General features: G+C 45.8%; 1 gene segment (V, D, J or C); it reads right to left on the bottom strand.

Moving 5' to 3' along the window:
- Window positions 1-14,438: 14,438 nt before the first annotated feature.
- Window positions 14,439-14,963, bottom strand: LOC136628900 (T cell receptor alpha variable 4-like). The segment is given in 2 exon segments: window positions 14,439-14,773; window positions 14,927-14,963. Coding segments are annotated over 2 exon segments (372 nt in total).
- Between the last annotated feature and the right edge of the window lie 2,366 nt (window positions 14,964-17,329).

Here is a 17,329-nt window from a genome sequence, read left to right as displayed (position 1 = left end):
GCCTTGAAGTCATAGTGCCACCTAGTGAGGCATAGGTGAAATCTATATGAAGAGAAATATATCAAATGTACATTCGGCAAGAAATCAAAATATATCCACATACAGAGTTTTCAATGATTTCAATACCCAGCAACACTAGTAGCATTCATTTAAGACAATGTTCAGATGTGGTGAGATTGCCAGGATTTTACAGTGAAGATGCCGCACTGCGTATCAAAAGCAAATTATGATTGTTACGTCCATACGGCGCACTAAAGTGTCACGTCTCAGTATAGACTCAAGTGTGTCCATTTAAACCCACAAACACACTTATATAGTATTTGTACTACAAACTACACCTCCCCAGGCAAGATGGAAGGACCCCTGTCCCTTACTGATTAGGGAAAGTGGAGCACGCATGCCTAAAAGCGGGGTGATCGTCCCGATAAGGTCTGCCCCACTGTCTCCATCTGGGACCTGGCTAGCCTTGATTACGAACCTTGAGAAGTGCACAAAACACAAGCCACGACACGGTTCCCACACACTGGACACAGAACATGACAGTTTAACATTCATGTCCAGCAACCTGCACAAACAGAAGAAGTTTCTGTTTTCACCAACATACCAGTTCTCACATACCACATATAACAGGACTGAACATAGAGCACGTCTGGCAACTTGCACATACATACCAAACGTCACTGTTCACACCAACATACCAGGTTGTGCAAACAACATAGAATGGGAACCCCACCTAGAGCTCATATGCATACAGATGGTCAACCATAGCCTGTCCAAGTATACTCACACCAGGGGAATAGAGAGTTAGCCACCATGCTGACATAGGGAACAGTGTCGGGCATCACCCATCTGACACATACACAAGACATAAGATGTCTGGAGGCCTCACCTGTCAAAGGGAAGAGGGGGTCTGCATATGATACAGACAAGGACTACAGGTGTCCAGGCTGTCTTCAGGGAAAGAGAAAGGGACACTACAGACAAGCATGCACCACGCCAGCTCTGAGTGGGATCAACAGTGATACATAAAACACTAAAATGACCAGCAATCTCTTACAAGAGTTTGCTCGTAATTATCTGCCGCAGACCAGAGGGATTGGCTGGTGGAGAAAATAACAGCCAGCCAACTCAATTAACCCCTACCTGTGAAGGTGTGCACAAGGAAACCTGTAGAACTACAGGTCCCAGGCACACAACCTTAACAATGAAATTATCTATGTAGATGGAGTTCTGAAAACGCCTTCCACATTTGGAAAACAATTCTGAGTCAAAATCGGAGCATGCTGCAGATTTTCAAATTTGCAGTTATGCTCATTATTATGTGGAAAAGCTGCAGAAATCACTATAGATTTCTAGATTTCGCCTTTTCCATTTTTTACGGTAAAATCGGTGCAAATCTATACCAAATATGCATGTAACAGAAATGGATTTTGCTGCAGGTTCGATATGGAATAGTGTTGAAAACCAAGGTGGAAAAAGTTCATCTGTGCTCTTAGCATAAAGGTTGGATTCACAGAAAATCTGAATTCTTTAATAAAGAAATCCATATCTGCTGTCATGTCCAATACCTGCAGATGAATGTTTGAGGTCATTCATAATATGCTTTGTCATATAGTGCTTTGAAAAGGTATTCACAACCTTACTTCCAGATGTCGTCTACTTTATTTCTAGGGTGGTGGGAATCTAAAATGGTATTATCTAATGAGATGAAACAAATCGCATACTGTTCTGGGGCAGATTCATCGATGATGTGCTTATCACATGGGATGGTACCTTTTGAGGATTTTGTATCCACTTTTGAATAAGAATAGCATTGGTATGCCATTAACCAATGATATCCATGAAAAGCATATTCACTTTTTAGATTTGGACATCAGGATAAGAATGGATGCATTCAAGCCAACATATATAGAAAGACTCCAGCAACAAACAATCTGCTCCACTGTAATAGTTGGCACTACCCTCACTCAAGAGGAGCATTCCCATGGGGTAATTTTTAAGAGAAAGAAGAAGCTGCTAAGACAAAATCTGTTTTCAAATTGAATGTGATCAATTGTTCATGAGGTGTCGCAGGAGGGGCTATCTGGTTAAATGTTAAAGGTAAGCATATAAAAGAGCTAAAACTAGGATCACTTAAGGTAACTTATCACCAGGAGTAACTCAGATAAATAAAAAAAAGTGATTCGCTGTACAGGAACATACGACAGCTATACTCATCAGCTCATAAATATCATGAAGAAATATTGACCAATTTTAACATCAGATTCAGATCTAAAAGTGCATAGCCTGTTTGTCAGTCCTTCTAACCTAAATAGACAACTACCCCAGACTTAGTATACTGGCACTCATCTCATGAGAAATGCTCTCTATGTCCACTTATCATGAATGCTTCTACAATTGTCAATCCAGTGGACAACAAAAAGTATCAAATAAAACAGGAAATAACTTGTCGCAGCACAAGCGTTATATATGGAGTAAGATATTCCTGCCCTAAGACATATGTCGGTAAGATGGTTCAAGAATAGAGATGAGCGAGCACCAAAATGCTCGGGTGCTCGTTACTCGGGACGAACTTTTCGCGATGCTCGAGGGTTCGTTTCAAGTAACAAACCCCATTGAAGTCAATGGGCGACCCGAGCATTTTTGTATATCGCCGATGCTCGCTAAGGTTTCCTTGTGTGAAAATCTGGGCAATTCAAGAAAGTGATGGGAACGACACAGCAACGGATAGGGCAGGCGAGGGGCTACATGTTGGGCTGCATCTCAAGTTCACAGGTCCCACTATTAAGCCACAATAGCGGCAAGAGTGGGCCCCCCCCCCCCTCCCAAAAACTTTTACTTCTGAATAGCCCTCATTAGCATGGCATACCTTAGCTAAGCACCACACTACCTCCAACAAAGCACAATCACTGCCTGCATGACACTCCGCTGCCACTTCTCCTGGGTTACATGCTGCCCAACCCCAACCCCCCCGCACGACCCAGTGTCCACAGCGCACACCAAATTGTCCCTGCGCAGCCTTCAGCTGCCCTAATGCCACGCCACCCTCATGTCTATTTATAAGTGCGTCTGCCACAGGAAAAGCAGGCACACACTGCAGAGGGTTGGCATGCCTAGGCAGCGACCCCCCCATAAAAGAGGCGGGCCAATAGTCCACAATGCTGTGCAGAAGCAATGAGAAATCCAATCCTGTGCCACCTCCATCTGGAGCTGCACACGTGCGCATAGCAATGGGGAACCTATGTGCCACACACTATTCATTCTGTCAAGGTGTCTGCATGCCCCAGTCAGACCACGGTTTTTTATAAATAGTCACAGCCAGGTCCAACTCCGCAATGGGAATTCCGTGTGCACCCACAGCATGGGTGGTTCCCTGGAACCCACCGGCGGTACCTTAAAAATATCCCATTGCATTGCCCATCACAGCTGAGGTAATGTCGTGCTTAATACAGGTGGGCCTCGGCCCACACTGCATGCCCCAGTCAGACTGGGGTTCTTTACAAGTGGACAGATGTAGTACCAACTCCCTGTGGACCCACAGCATGGGTGGGTGCCAGGAAGCCACCGGCGGTACAGAAATAAATCCCATTGCATTGCCCATCACAGCTGAGGTAATGTCGTGCTTAATACAGGTGGGCTTCGGCCCACACTGCATGCCCCAGTCTGACTGGGGTTCTTTACAAGTGGACAGATGTAGTAACAACTCCCTGTGGACCCACAGCATGGGTGGGTGCCAGGAAGCCACCGACGGTACATAAATATATCCCATTGCAGTGCCCTACTCAGCAGAGCTAACGTCAGATACAATACAGGTGGGCTTCGGCCCACACTGCATGCCCCAGTCAGACTGGTAATATGTACCTTAACAGTAACCTCGTTGGTGGTAATGTGGTGATGACTGCGGACCTAGTAGCGCGGTTTAATGTAGTTGGTTTTCGGAATGGGGCCAGGATTAAGTGGGCCGTGGCGGGGGATGGTGGTGGTGCTCTCTTGTTGTGTCGTTAAAGGTGAAATTCTTGGACTGCCACCAGACGGACCAATGCAAAGGCATTTGCCAAGAATGTTTTCATTGTTGGAGGAGGAGGGGGATGTTTTGGAGGCACTATGTGTCCTCTCCACGTGTCCGTGGTTATATGCACCTTAACAGTAACAGCGTTGGTGGGAAATGGCCTCGCCGCCATCATGTCTTTGTGAAGCCTCTGTTTCCACACCCCAGTGACATACCATTAGCAGCGGTATAGGCAGAGCCCAGAATTATTAGCATTTCAGCAGTAGCATTAGGAACAGGCCCCACTAACATATCACTAGCAGCAGTATAGGGGGAGCGCAGTCTTAGTTCCATTTCAGTAATAGTAGCACTCAAGACAGGCCCCAGTAACATTCCCATTGCAGCAGTTTAGGGAGCTAACAGTCTCTTTCACATTTCAGTAGCTGCAGTATAGACGAGGCCCCAGTTACATTTATGTAGCTAAAGTGTAGGCCAACCCCACACACCTTTCTGTACCATGAGTGCAGGCGAAGAACATAGAAATTACTATGATTACACTGTAGGTGAGGGCCCAAAAAAATTGGTGTACCAACAGTACTAATGTACCTCAGAAAAAATTGGCCATGCCCAACCAAGATGGCAGGTGAAACCCATTAATCGCTTTGGTTAATGTGGCTTAAGTGGTAACTAGGCCTGGAGGCAGCCCAGTTTCACGAAAAATTGGTTCAAGTTAAAGTTTCAACGCTTTTAAGAGCATTGAAACGTATAAAAATTGTTTAGAAAAATTATATCAGTGAGCCTTGTGGCCCTAAGAAAAATTGCCCGTTCGGCGTGATTACGTGAGGTTTCAGGAAAAGGACAGGAGGAGGAGGAGGAATATTATACACAGATTGATGAAGCAGAAATGTCCCCGTTTTGGATGGTGATAGAGAACGATGCTTCCATTCGCGGGTGCAGCGTACATATTGCTTAGGTATCGCTGCTGTCCGCTGGTGGACAAGAGAAGTCTGGGGAAATCCACGCTTTGTTCATCTTGATGAGTGTAAGCCTGTCGGCACTGTCTGTTGACAGGCGGGTACGCTTATCTGTGATAATTCCCCCAGCCGCACTAAACACCCTCTCTGACAAGACGCTAGCCGCAGGACAAGCAAGCACCTCCAGGGCATACAGCGCGAGTTCAGGCCACGTGTCCAGCTTCGACACCCAGTAGTTGTAGGGGGCAGAGGCGTCACGGAGGACGGTCGTGCGATCGGCTACGTACTCCCTCATCATCCTTTTACAGTGCACCCACCGACTCAGCCTTGACTGGGGAGCGGTGACACAGTCTTGGTGGGGAGCCATAATGCTGTCCAGGGCCTTAAAGAGTGTTGCACTGCCTGTGCTGTACATGCTGCTCGATCTCCGCACCTCCCCTGCTACCTGGCCCTCGGAACTGCGCCTTCTGCCACTAGCGCTGTCGGATGGGAATTTTTACCATCAGCTTGTCCGCCAGGGTCCTGTGGTATAGCAACACTCTCAAACCCCTTTCCTCTTCGGGAATGAGAGTGGAAAGGTTCTCCTTATACCGTGGGTCGAGCAGTGTGTACACCCAGTAATCCGTAGTGGCCAGAATGCGTGCGTCACGAGAAAGGCATCCTAACATGAAGTCAGCCATGTGTGCCAGGGTACCTGTACGCAACACATGGCTGTCTTCACTAGGAAGATCACTTTCAGGATCCTCCTCCTCCTCCTCCTCCTCCTCCTCAGGCCATACACGCTGAAAGGATGACAGGCAAGCAGCATGGGTACCGTCAGCAGTGGGCCAAGGTGTCTCTTCCCCCTCCTCCTCATCCTCCTCATGCTCCTCCTCCTCCTCCTTAACGCGCTGAGATATAGACAGGAGGGTGCTCTGACTATCCAGCGACATACTGTCTTCCCCCGCCTCCGTTTCTGAGCGCAAAGCATCTGCCTTTATGCTTTGCAGGGAACTTCTCAAGAGGCATAGCAGAGGAATGGTGACGCTAATGATTGCAGCATCGCCGCTCACCACCTGGGTAGACTCCTCAAACTTTCCAAGGACCTGGCAGATGTCTGGCAACCAGGCCCAATCTTCTGAAAATAATTGAGGAGGCTGACTCCCACTGCGCCGCCCATGTTGGAGTTGGTATTCCACTATAGCTCTACGCTGCTCATAGAGCCTGGCCAACATGTGGAGCGTAGAGTTCCACCGTGTGGGCACGTCACACAGCAGTCGGAGCACTGGCAGATTAAACCGATGTTGCAGGGTGCGCAGGGTGGCAGCGTCCGTGTGGGACTTGCGGAAATGTGCGCAGAGCTGGCGCACCTTTCCGAGCAGGTCTGACAAGCATGGGTATCTTTTCAGAAAGCGCTGAACCACCAAATTAAAGACGTGGGCCAGGCATGGCACGTGCGTGAGGCTGCCGATCTGCAGAGCCGCCACGAGGTTACGCCCGTTGTCACACACGACCATGCCCGGTTGGAGGCTCAGCGGCGCAAGCCAACGGTCGGTCTGCTCTGTTAGACCCCGCAGCAGTTCGTGGGCCGTGTGCCTCTTATCTCCTAAGCTGAGTAGTTTCAGCACGGCCTGCTGACGCTTGCCCACCGCTGTGCTGCCACGCCGCGCGACACCGACTGCTGGCGACGTCCTGCTGCTGCTGACACATCTAGATTGCGAGACAGAGGTTGCGGAGGAGGAGGAGGAGGAGGGTGGAGGAAGCATACACCGCCGAAGATACCACCACCGAGCTGGGGCCCGCAATTCTGGGGGCGGGTAGGACGTGAGCGGTCCCAGGCTCTGACTCTGTCCCAGCCTCCACTAAATTCACCCAATGTGCCGTCAGGGAGATGTAGTGGCCCTGCCCGCCTGTGCTTGTCCACGTGTCCGTTGTTAAGTGGACCTTGGCAGTAGCCGCGTTGGTGAGGGCACGTACAATGTTGCGGGAGACGAGGTCGTGCAGGGCTGGGATGGCACATCGGGAAAAGTAGTGGCGACTGGGAACTGAGTAGCGCGGGGCCGCCACCTCCATCATACTTTTGAAGGACTCCGTTTCCACAACCCTATACGGCAGCATCTCAAGGCTGATAAATTTGGCTATGTGGACAGTTAACGCTTGAGCGTGCGGGTGCGTGGCAGCGTACTTGCGCTTGCGCTCAAACACTTGCGCTAGCGACGGCTGGATGGTGCGCTGAGAGACATTGGTGGATGGGGCCGAGGACAGCGGAGGTGAGGGTGTGGGTGCAGGCCAGGAGACGGTAGTGCCTGTGTCCTCAGAGGGGGGTTGGATCTCAGTGGCAGGTTGGGGCACAGAGGGAGAGGCAGCGGTGCAAACCGGAGGCGGTGAACGGCCTTCGTCCCACCTTGTGGGGTGCTTGGCCATCATATGTCTGCGCATGCTGGTGGTGGTGAGGCTGTTGGTGGTGGCTCCCCGGCTGATCTTGGCGCGACAAAGGTTGCACACCACTGTTCGTCGGTCGTCAGGCGTCTCTGTGAAAAACTGCCAGACCTTAGAGCACCTAGGCCTCTGCAGGGTGGCATGGCGCGAGGGTGCGCTTTGGGAAACAGTTGGTGGATTATTCGGTCTGGCCCTGCCTCTACCCCTGGACACCGCACTGCCTCTTGCAACCTGCCCTGCTGCTGCCCTTGCCTCCCCCTCTGAAGACCTGTCCTGAGTAGGCGTAGCAAACCAGGTGGGGTCAGTCACCTCATCGTCCTGCTGCTCTTCCTCCGAATCCTCTGTGCGCTCCTCCCTCGGACTTACTGCCCTTACTACTACCTCACCGATAGACAACTGTGTCTCATCGTCATCGTCCTCCTCACCCACTGAAAGGTCTTGAGACAGTTGCCGGAAGTCCCCAGCCTCATCCCCCGGACCCCGGGAACTTTCCAATGGTTGGGCATCAGTGACGATAAACTCCTCTGGTGGGAGAGGAACCACTGCTGCCCAATCTCAGCAGGGGCCCGAGAACAGTTCCTGGGAGTCTTTCCGCTCCTGAGCATGTGTCATTGTAGTGGAGTGAGGAGGCTGGGAGAAGGAGGAGGAGCAGCAGCCAGAGGATTCGGATTTGCAGCACTGGACGGCGCAGAACTGTGGGTGGACGATAGGTTGCTCGAAGCACTTTCTGCCATCCACGACAGGACCTGCTCACACTGCTCATTTTCTAATAAAGGTCTCCCGCGTGGACCCATTAATTGTGCAATGAATGTGGGGACGCCAGAAACGTGCCTCTCTCTTAATTGCGCAGCAGTCGGCTGCGATACACCTGGATCAGGAGCTCGGCCTGTGCCCACACCCTCACTTGGGCCTACGCGTCCTCGGCCGCGTCCATGTCCTCTAGGCCTACCCCTACCCCTCAGCATGCTGTATTACCAGTGATTTGATTTCCCAGCCAAGAAATAAATTGGCGCAAGCCTGCTGTTAAACTTAGCTGGCTGCGTATGATTTTTTTTACGTTCTCCACCCAGCACACACGTACCCAGAACGCTGAGGACTGTCAGAGGCAGGCCAAATAGAATTTTTGCCCTTTTTTTTTAAAGGAAAGGCCCACTGACTATATTCAATCAATTAATAAATGTGTTGTGTGGCCCTGCTGTGTGTCACAGAACTGCAGTGTTGCACTGTTATTAACTGCAGCAGAGCGGTGATTTCCCAGCCAGGAAATAAATTGTCGCAAGCCTGCTGTTAAACTTAGCTGGCTGCGTATGGTTTTTGTTTAATTTCTCCACCCAGTACACACGTACCCAGAACGCTGAGGACTGTCAGAGGCAGGCCAAATAGAATTTTTGCCCTTTTTTTTAAAAGGAAAGGCCCACTGACTATATTCAATCAATAATAAATGTGTTGTGGCCCTGCTGTGTGTCACTGAACTGCAGTGTTGCACTGTTATTAACTGCAGCAGAGCGGTGATTTCCCAGCCAGGAAATAAATTGGCGCAAGCCTGCTGTTAAACTTAGCTGGCTGCGTATGATTTTTGTTTAATTTCTCCCCCCACCACACACGTACCCAGAACGCTGAGGACTGTCAGAGGCAGGCCAAATAGAATTTTTGCCCTTTTTTTTTAAAAGGAAAGGCCCACTGACTATATTCAATCAATAATAAATGTGTTGTGGCCCTGCTGTGTGTCACAGAACTGAAGTGTTGCACTGTTATTAACTGCAGCAGAGCGGTGATTTCCCAGCCAGGAAATAAATTGGCGCAAGCCTGCAGGCCAAATAGAATTTTTGCCCTTTTTTTTTAAAGGAAAGGCCCACTGACTATATTCAATCAATAAAATATGTCTTCTGGCCCTGCCTACACAATTCTGTCCCTGGAGTATTACTGCAGGGTGCAATGCTCTGCACGGCCGATTTGGAAAAAAAAAAAAAAAGTGCAACACTGCTAACAGCAGCCTCCACAGTACTGCACACGGTTAGATGTGGCCCTAAGAAGGACCGTTGGGGTCCGTGAAGCCTACACTAACTCCTAACACTCTCCCTGCCTAACCACCACTTCTGTCCCTGTAGTATTACTGCAGGGCGCAATGCTCTGCACGGCCGATCTAGCAAAAAACAAAAATGTGCAACACTGCTAACAGCAGCCTCCACACTACTGCACACGGTTAGATGTGGCCCTAAGAAGGACCGTTGGGGTCCTTGAAGCCTACACTAACTCCTAACGCTCTCCCTACAGCAGCTCCAGCACGATAGCACTTTCCCTCAGCTAAGTCACAATGCATCTGAGGCGAGCCGCGGGAGGGACCGATTTTTATACTCGGGTGACACCTGATCTCCCCAGCCACTCACAGCAGGGGGGTGGTATAGGGCTGGAACATCACAGGGGGAAGTTGTAATGCCTTCCGTCTTTCAATTGGCCAGAAAAGCGCGCTAACGTCTCAGAGAGGAAAGTGAAAGTAACCCGAACATCGCGTGGTGCTCGTTACGAGTAACGAGCATCCCGAACACCCTAATATTCGCCCGAGCATCAAGCTCGGACGAGTACGTTCGCTCATCTCTTTTCAAGAATTTAGGAAGCACATTTCCAAACACCTGAGCTCTGTACTCATGAAGATGGTTACCCCCATTGTAAGGCATATTAATGGATGACATGGAGGTAATGGTACTCAACTAATATCTTGGGGCATGTATTGAATCCCGTAAGGGGGATCAGGACAAAAATGTGCTACATGAGGAGGCTCATTGGATCTTTGGAGGATTTTCTTATTCAGCATTCATTTAAGCCAGCTTTTGGAAACGCTATTCAGTTACTGCTATGAAATGTACAATTATTGACAAGGCTTTTGCTTGGTAAGATTGCACCGCCATAATCACCTAGCAGCTCTTCATGAGGCCAGCTTGGGGAGCTGAGGCCCGGTGATAGAAGGGCATAGTATATACTAGTATGCCTTAGGAGTCGCTCAATATAAATAGATACATAGCCTATAAAATAGTAATGAAATATATGCTTGGACTAGAAGTCATTCAAAATGCTACATTGTCCTTATTCTGGGGACCCATCTGGGTGTCTGTAGAAAACATCAGAATTACTGCTTGGGCTTATTCAGAACAATTCAAAGCAGCTTAAGTAACAGTTAAGATTGGAAGATGCAGTTTATTATGGAATACCCTCAGAAATTGCTATGTTAGGGTAGGCAGCACCGTTGGTACATACTGACATCATTTTTAGCGATAGGTATATGTTGGAGGTTGTGTGCTGACATTTGGAGGAAAAAAATGTATTAGTGTAACATGCCTCCCCCCCCCTATAACTTACTATAATAACTTAATCTATCGATTCAACACCTTTAATATCCAACCAGTAACCCATGGCACTCCTTAGATGGTGACCATTGTGCAATCCCTTTTCACAGAACCTAAGCCATAAGAATGTTTTTTGTGTGGACTTCTGCAGACCTGGCATCCATACTAACATTATAAATGCCAAAGTAACTGTTTGTTACCTTTTCACGGCTAAACCACTGAAGCGATTTTGATATAATTTGGTAGGGAGATAGCTTGCATCTTGAGATAGGACATAAGCTAAATTTTATCCAGAAAATGTATAGTGTTCTCCAAGAGCGCAACAAGATTTATTTGGTGATGCGCAAGCATACCTCCGCTCTGCCGCCAGCGCTGTACCTTGCAGTGCTGGCGAGCAGACACGTGATCACAGATGTTGATGCATGTATGCAATTATTAATCTAGCAGAGATACCCCGCGTTGCCTAGGATTAAAACTTGAACAAAAGACACATTAAAATCGATTGAGATTTTAAAGGAAATCCGTGTTGCCCATAGTAACCAATCATAGCGCAACTTTTATTTTACCTTAGTAGTATAACAAATGAAAGCTGAGCTGTACGACACAAACAGACAGATTTTGCAAGGTTTATTCTCATCTGCAATATGGGGAATAAGGAATGGTTGTGTCAAAGGGCAATTTTGGCATCAACTAATAAAACTGTAGGATAGATGAATGAAAAAATTATTTCCCAAGTCAAAGAAGAAATTGTGTAATATCTGTCGGTGGATAATAGATAAATTTAGGGACAGCACTCTAATGAATATATCAACATGCAGATTTTAAAGTGAAGAAGCACACCTCTGCGCCTATGGCTAAGTATGAAACCTGATGTAGCAAGGCTGATGTAGAAAACCATGATATAATGAAGAATGAACTGTTCAGGGCTGTTCATAATTCCTTAGATCCGCATGAGCAGAGAACAAATGGCCCAACCACCAGAAAGCATACAGGCGATCCAGGGTAAGCAAAGTTGAAAATTACAAAAAAAGAGAAGAAGGGCTAATGCTCAGTAGGAAATTTGTTACAGCTCTCCAAATGTGTCCGAAAGGTATGAAAGAACTTATTAGTTGCATGGTGTACCTCTGTGAGCCCCCCCCCTAAGACGTGAGGTAAGCTGAAGAAAGTCTCCTTTAGTCCATAAAGTTCAGTCACAGGTTTATTACGATCACTACAAGTAACAGGTACAAGTAATAGGTACAAGTGTCAGGTACAGAAGTATGACAATGCGTTTCAAGGTTTGTAGGACCTTTTTCTCAAGCACGAACCTCGAAACACGTTGCCATACTTCAATAAGGCTCAAGGGCAAACACTTAAGGTAGCGGGTGTACATTTAGAAAAAACGTGTTTTTCTCATGGGCAACTGTATGTGGCATTCTCACATGTATACAGCCCACAAAACCTTTATATCTTAGCAAAAGATGACAAGATCAACAACATAGTGAGCAGAACTGTGCTGACATAGCATATTGCAGTTACATTCCTTTCACTATTTCAATAAACAGCAAAACACATATTAGATTAAAAAATTACAAATTGCATTTGGACAAAGTTGTAGGTAACAAGCTAAGGGCTCTTTCACATCACAGCTATTTTCCTGCATATATACACTGGGCCATGTGAATAAATGCATTGGATTTAATGCATTCTATCAGATGGCCGGCGTATATACGCAGGTAAATAGCTGCATTTATACTGTCATGGGAAAGAGCCCTAATGCTGTATAAATCATAGGATCTTGCATTAATTTCAGCCCTTGGCCAATCAGCCTAAGTATGAGCTTTTGTGTACCGAGCATGCACCACAAAATGAAGGGAAAAAATATCCAAGTCCTAGAAGGCACACACTGAGCATGCTTGACAAGGTCAAATTGTCATTCACTGGGCTGATTACATCATCATACATCAGAAACGACAACAATGTAGGCATTTACTGTATGCTGCCTGGACAAGCAGAAGATATGGATGAAATCTTTGTACATCAGATGGCCGAGTTCTCAAAAAAGCATAGTTACCATGGGAGATATTAACTATCCAGACATTTGTTGGGAATCTAAAGCAAAAGTAATGGGTCCAACAAATTCTTATCCGCTCTTGCTGACAACTTTATCTTGCAAAAAGTATAAGAGAAAACAAAAGGATCTGCTATCTTGGACCTAATTCTTAGCGACAGTGAGGAAATGGCTGGGATCTTAGCAGGCAGTGATCATGCTATCCTTGAAGGTTGGATTTCAGAAAGGCAGGTTTAATGGACTCAGAAAGAGGGTAGGAAGAATCCAATGGCTGGATGTTCTTAAGCTAAGAAGGTTCCGAATATCTATTGAAGAACATAATGCAGTCTGCAGAAACAGTAGGGCAAGTGTCAGAAAAGCTAGAGCTAATAATGAATTGAGGTTTGCAAAAGAGGCCAAAAGCATTAAAAAGGATGAAAACAGTGAATTGGTTAAGAATGATGTTGAGAAGGCCGAACTTTTAAAATCATATTTTGTATCTTTTTTCTCTCAAAAAGTAGATGTAACATCAACTGATCTTCCCTGTGCTATTGGGGAAATAAAAGAATGCAGGCTATCTATAAACAGATAGCTAACTTAAATGAATTCAAGTCTCCAGGTCCAGATTAATTACATCCTAGGGTATTAAAGGAAGCAGAAGAGGTAATTGCTGAACCAATCGCCATAATTTTTTTAAATTTCTGGAGAATAAGAGAAGTCCCAGAAGATTTAAAAAGGGCAAATGTTGTTCCTATCTTCAAAGAAAGGAAGTAGATGGACCCAGGAAACAACAGGCTTGTGAGCCTGACTTCTATACCGGGAAAGATCTTTGAACAAATCATTTAACAGAATGTATGCTAGTACTGGGATGAGAATGAAGTAATTAACCAGATCTAGCATGGGTTTGTAACAAACAAGTCATGCCAGACTAATCTAATTTCAGTATATTGCAGCAGCATTGAATGACATATATGATAGGCAGCTTAGTGTTCCCAGGTTTATTAGGCACATGTTTGTGTTTTTAATTCTTATGCCTATTAGTATTTTAATTTATTTCAATAAAAGTTACATTTTAATTCAACCTGGGGTATTCAATATAGGTATCCAAGTGTGACATTTCAGAAGGGTTTTCATCAGGGGAGCTGATGACATCACAACTGTATTGCAGTCAGTTAGGTGACACATGTGTCCTTTTCACCTGCTTCAAAATATTCCAACATTGGTTGTTCTATGATGTCTGGCTTTGAAAACAAATATTGCATTACCCACAAGACCTGACAGTAACATCACAAGTCGGTGTCAATCTGGTGAGCTGCTCTGACATCAGAAGTGGCTTTCATTTGGAAAATTACTGTGACATCACAAGTTAGCATTAATCATGTAAGCTGCTGTAACATTACAAGAGGGTTTCAGTAAGATGAACTGCTGTGACATCACAAAAGTATTTCCATCGGGTCAGTTTCTGTGACATCACAGATGAGCTTCTGTCAGGAAAGATAATATGACATCACCAGTGGGCTTCAGTTCAGTAGGTTGCTGTGAAATCATAGGGGATTTTCAATCAGATGAGCTGCTGTGACATCATGACACCAGTGAATATTAATGATTTGGCTTTTGGATCACAGAGCCACCATTGGAGGACGGCATGTCCCTAATATACTGTTACTAAAACTTAGTGCGGAGAAATTTCAGAAATCTTGTACAGGCAGGAAGTGTGTTTGTAGCTTTGTGTCACCCTGAGCACACAGATACACTGCACTGTCTTCAGGGGTGACATCCAGCATATTGAGAACACTGGACTTTCTCTGATCACTGAAGATTAATCTCAGTTTATGGTTGTCTGATGATGTAGTGCCCTTGTAACCATGTATTAAGTACACAGGTCCCTGACCAGGAGATAACCTATACCAGTGGATGTAGTCATTTGTAGAAAGCGAGGAATGGTCACACGTGAGATTAAAGTCCTTTCCAGCCAAGGTCTCCAGTTTGGGTGTCTGAATTATATTGGAGGTGCAGGAAGAACCTGAAAAAGAATGGCAGACATTATTTAGAGTTTGCTGAGCTGCACAAAAAGTAGTAAAAAGAATATATCATTAATGTTAGGACTGTAAGAAGTCAACTGTGACATCATTTTTGCTGTTTAACGGCTATCTCTTTTTTCAATATTTCTACTCACACAGTAAGAAGATGAACGTGGCACTAAAACGAAACATCTTCCATACACTGATTTATAGGAAACAGTTGAAAAGAACAGATAAGGCACAGATCCATACACGTATGTGTACAGAACTTAGTCACTATGCTTTTAGCCTTACATTTCCTCTTTAACCTTCCCTTTATGCTTTCTAGAGCAAAGCTACACCCATATCACATAAAGGGCTGCTTAGAATGTAATTTAGCCTTGAAGTCATAGTGCCACCTAGTGAGGCATAGCTGAAATCTATATGAGGAGAAATATATCAAATGTACATTGGGCAAGAAATCCAAATATATCCACGTACAGAGTTTAGAATGATTTCAATACTCCTCAACAGTAACAGCATTCATTTAAGACAATGTTGAGATGTGGTGAGATGTGCTGGGATTTTACAGTGAAGATGCACTGTGTATCCAGAGCAACTTACAATATTATCTATGTAGATGGGGTTCTGAAAACTCCTTACACATTTTAAAAAAACAATTCCAAGTCGAAATCTGAGCATGCTACGGATTTTCAAATTTGCATTATGCTCATTATGTTGTATGAAAGCTGCAGAAATCACTACAGATTTCACCTTTTGAATCTTATGGATTTGCCACAGATTTCACCCTAACAAATATTTGCATGTAACACAATTGGATTTTGCTGCAGGTTTGATGTGAAATGGTGTTGCTAACTAATGTCAACAAAGACCATCACCTGTTACCCTAGCCTAAGTTGGAGTCACAGAAAATCAAAATTCTTTAACCCAATTAGGACATGACACTTTTTTTTCTCCATTGTATGGGGGCTTGTTTTTTTTGCAGTACAAGTTGTACATTTCAATGGCACTATTTAAAGGGGTTGTCCCGCGCCGAAACAGGTTTTTTTTTTTTTCAATAGCCCCCCCGTTCGGCGCAAGACAAACCCGATGCAGAGGTAAAAAAAAAAAACGGATAGTACTTACCCGAATCCCCGCGCTGCGGCGACTTCTTACTTACCTTGCTAAGATGGCCGCCGGGATCTTCACCCACGGTGGACCGCAGGTCTTCTCCCATGGTGCACTGTGGGCTCTGTGCGTTCCATTGCCGATTCCAGCCTCCTGATTGGCTGGAATCGGCACACGTGACGGGGCGGAGCTACGAGGAGCAGCTCTCCGGCACGAGCGGCCCCATTCAGAAGGGAGAAGACCGGACTGCGCAAGCGCGTCTAATCGGGAGATTAGACGCTGAAATTAGACGGCACCATGGATACGAGGACGCCAGCGCAGGGAAGGTAAGTGAATAACTTCTGTATGGCTCATATTTAATGCACGATGTATATTACAAAGTGCATTAATATGGCCATACAGAAGTGTATACCCCCACTTGCTTTCGCAGGACAACCCCTTTAATGTACCAAATTATGTACTAGAAAAGTTTAAAACAATTCTATGTGGAGTAAAATGAAAAATAAAAACAGCATTCCGACATCTTCTGCATGCAATAACTTTTTTATTTTTCCATCAACATAGTTGTAAGAGGGTTGATTTTTTGTGAGAAGTCCTTTAGTTTGTGTTGGTACCACTACATATGAATTTTTGATCGCTTTTTATTGAATTTTTGGGGGAAATAGGGTGACCAAAAAAAGCTGCATTTCTGGCGTTCTTTACTTTTTTTTCAGATGACGTTCATCGTGCGGGGCAAATAATGCACTACTTTGATAAATCGGATTTTTATGGCCACGGCGATAACAAATATGTGTTTTTGTTTTAGATTATTTTATTTTACATATGGCAAAAAGGGGGTGATGTAAACTCTCATTAATTTTTTTTTTTACAATTATTAAAAGTTTTTTGGTCCCCCTAGAGGACCACAATTAGCGATGCTTTGATCGCTCCTGCAGTGTGCTGTAATGCTCTAGCATTACATCATACTACAATCGGGCTTGATAGGCAGTCTGGTAAGACAGCCCTGAGGCCTTTCAGAAGGCCCCCGGCTGCCATGACACTTGCATGGCTCCCTGTGATCTCATCTTCCTATAAACCCTGCCCCCGCAGAACCTAACTGTACGTCCTATAGCGGGGAGGGTTAATAAAGAAATTCATATCTGGTGTCAGTCTGGTTGTGGGCTTCGATGGGGTTCCATTACTCAGGAATATTCCCAGTACAGTGTTGGCTAATGCTTGTTAAAAAGGTTGTACCAGAATCACAAGTTATCCCCTATCTGCAGGGAGGCCCACTAATCCCAAGAACAGGGAACCCATGTCGCCCTTTGCCGCCACACCTCGGTTGCTTCACCCCCCACAGTGATGTCAAAATGAATGCAGCACTGGCCAAACGTGAGCAGCCACTGCAGATGGAAATACCCAAGGACATGCTGATCGGCTATTTCCAGCAGACCCTTTTAAAATTAACTGAG

This window comes from Eleutherodactylus coqui, chromosome 5 (assembly GCF_035609145.1).
Source record: "Eleutherodactylus coqui strain aEleCoq1 chromosome 5, aEleCoq1.hap1, whole genome shotgun sequence".
Classification (NCBI taxonomy): Eukaryota; Metazoa; Chordata; class Amphibia; order Anura; family Eleutherodactylidae; genus Eleutherodactylus; species Eleutherodactylus coqui.
The sequence above is the reverse complement of the archived record's forward strand: the minus strand, read 5'-3'. Positions and strand labels throughout refer to the sequence as shown.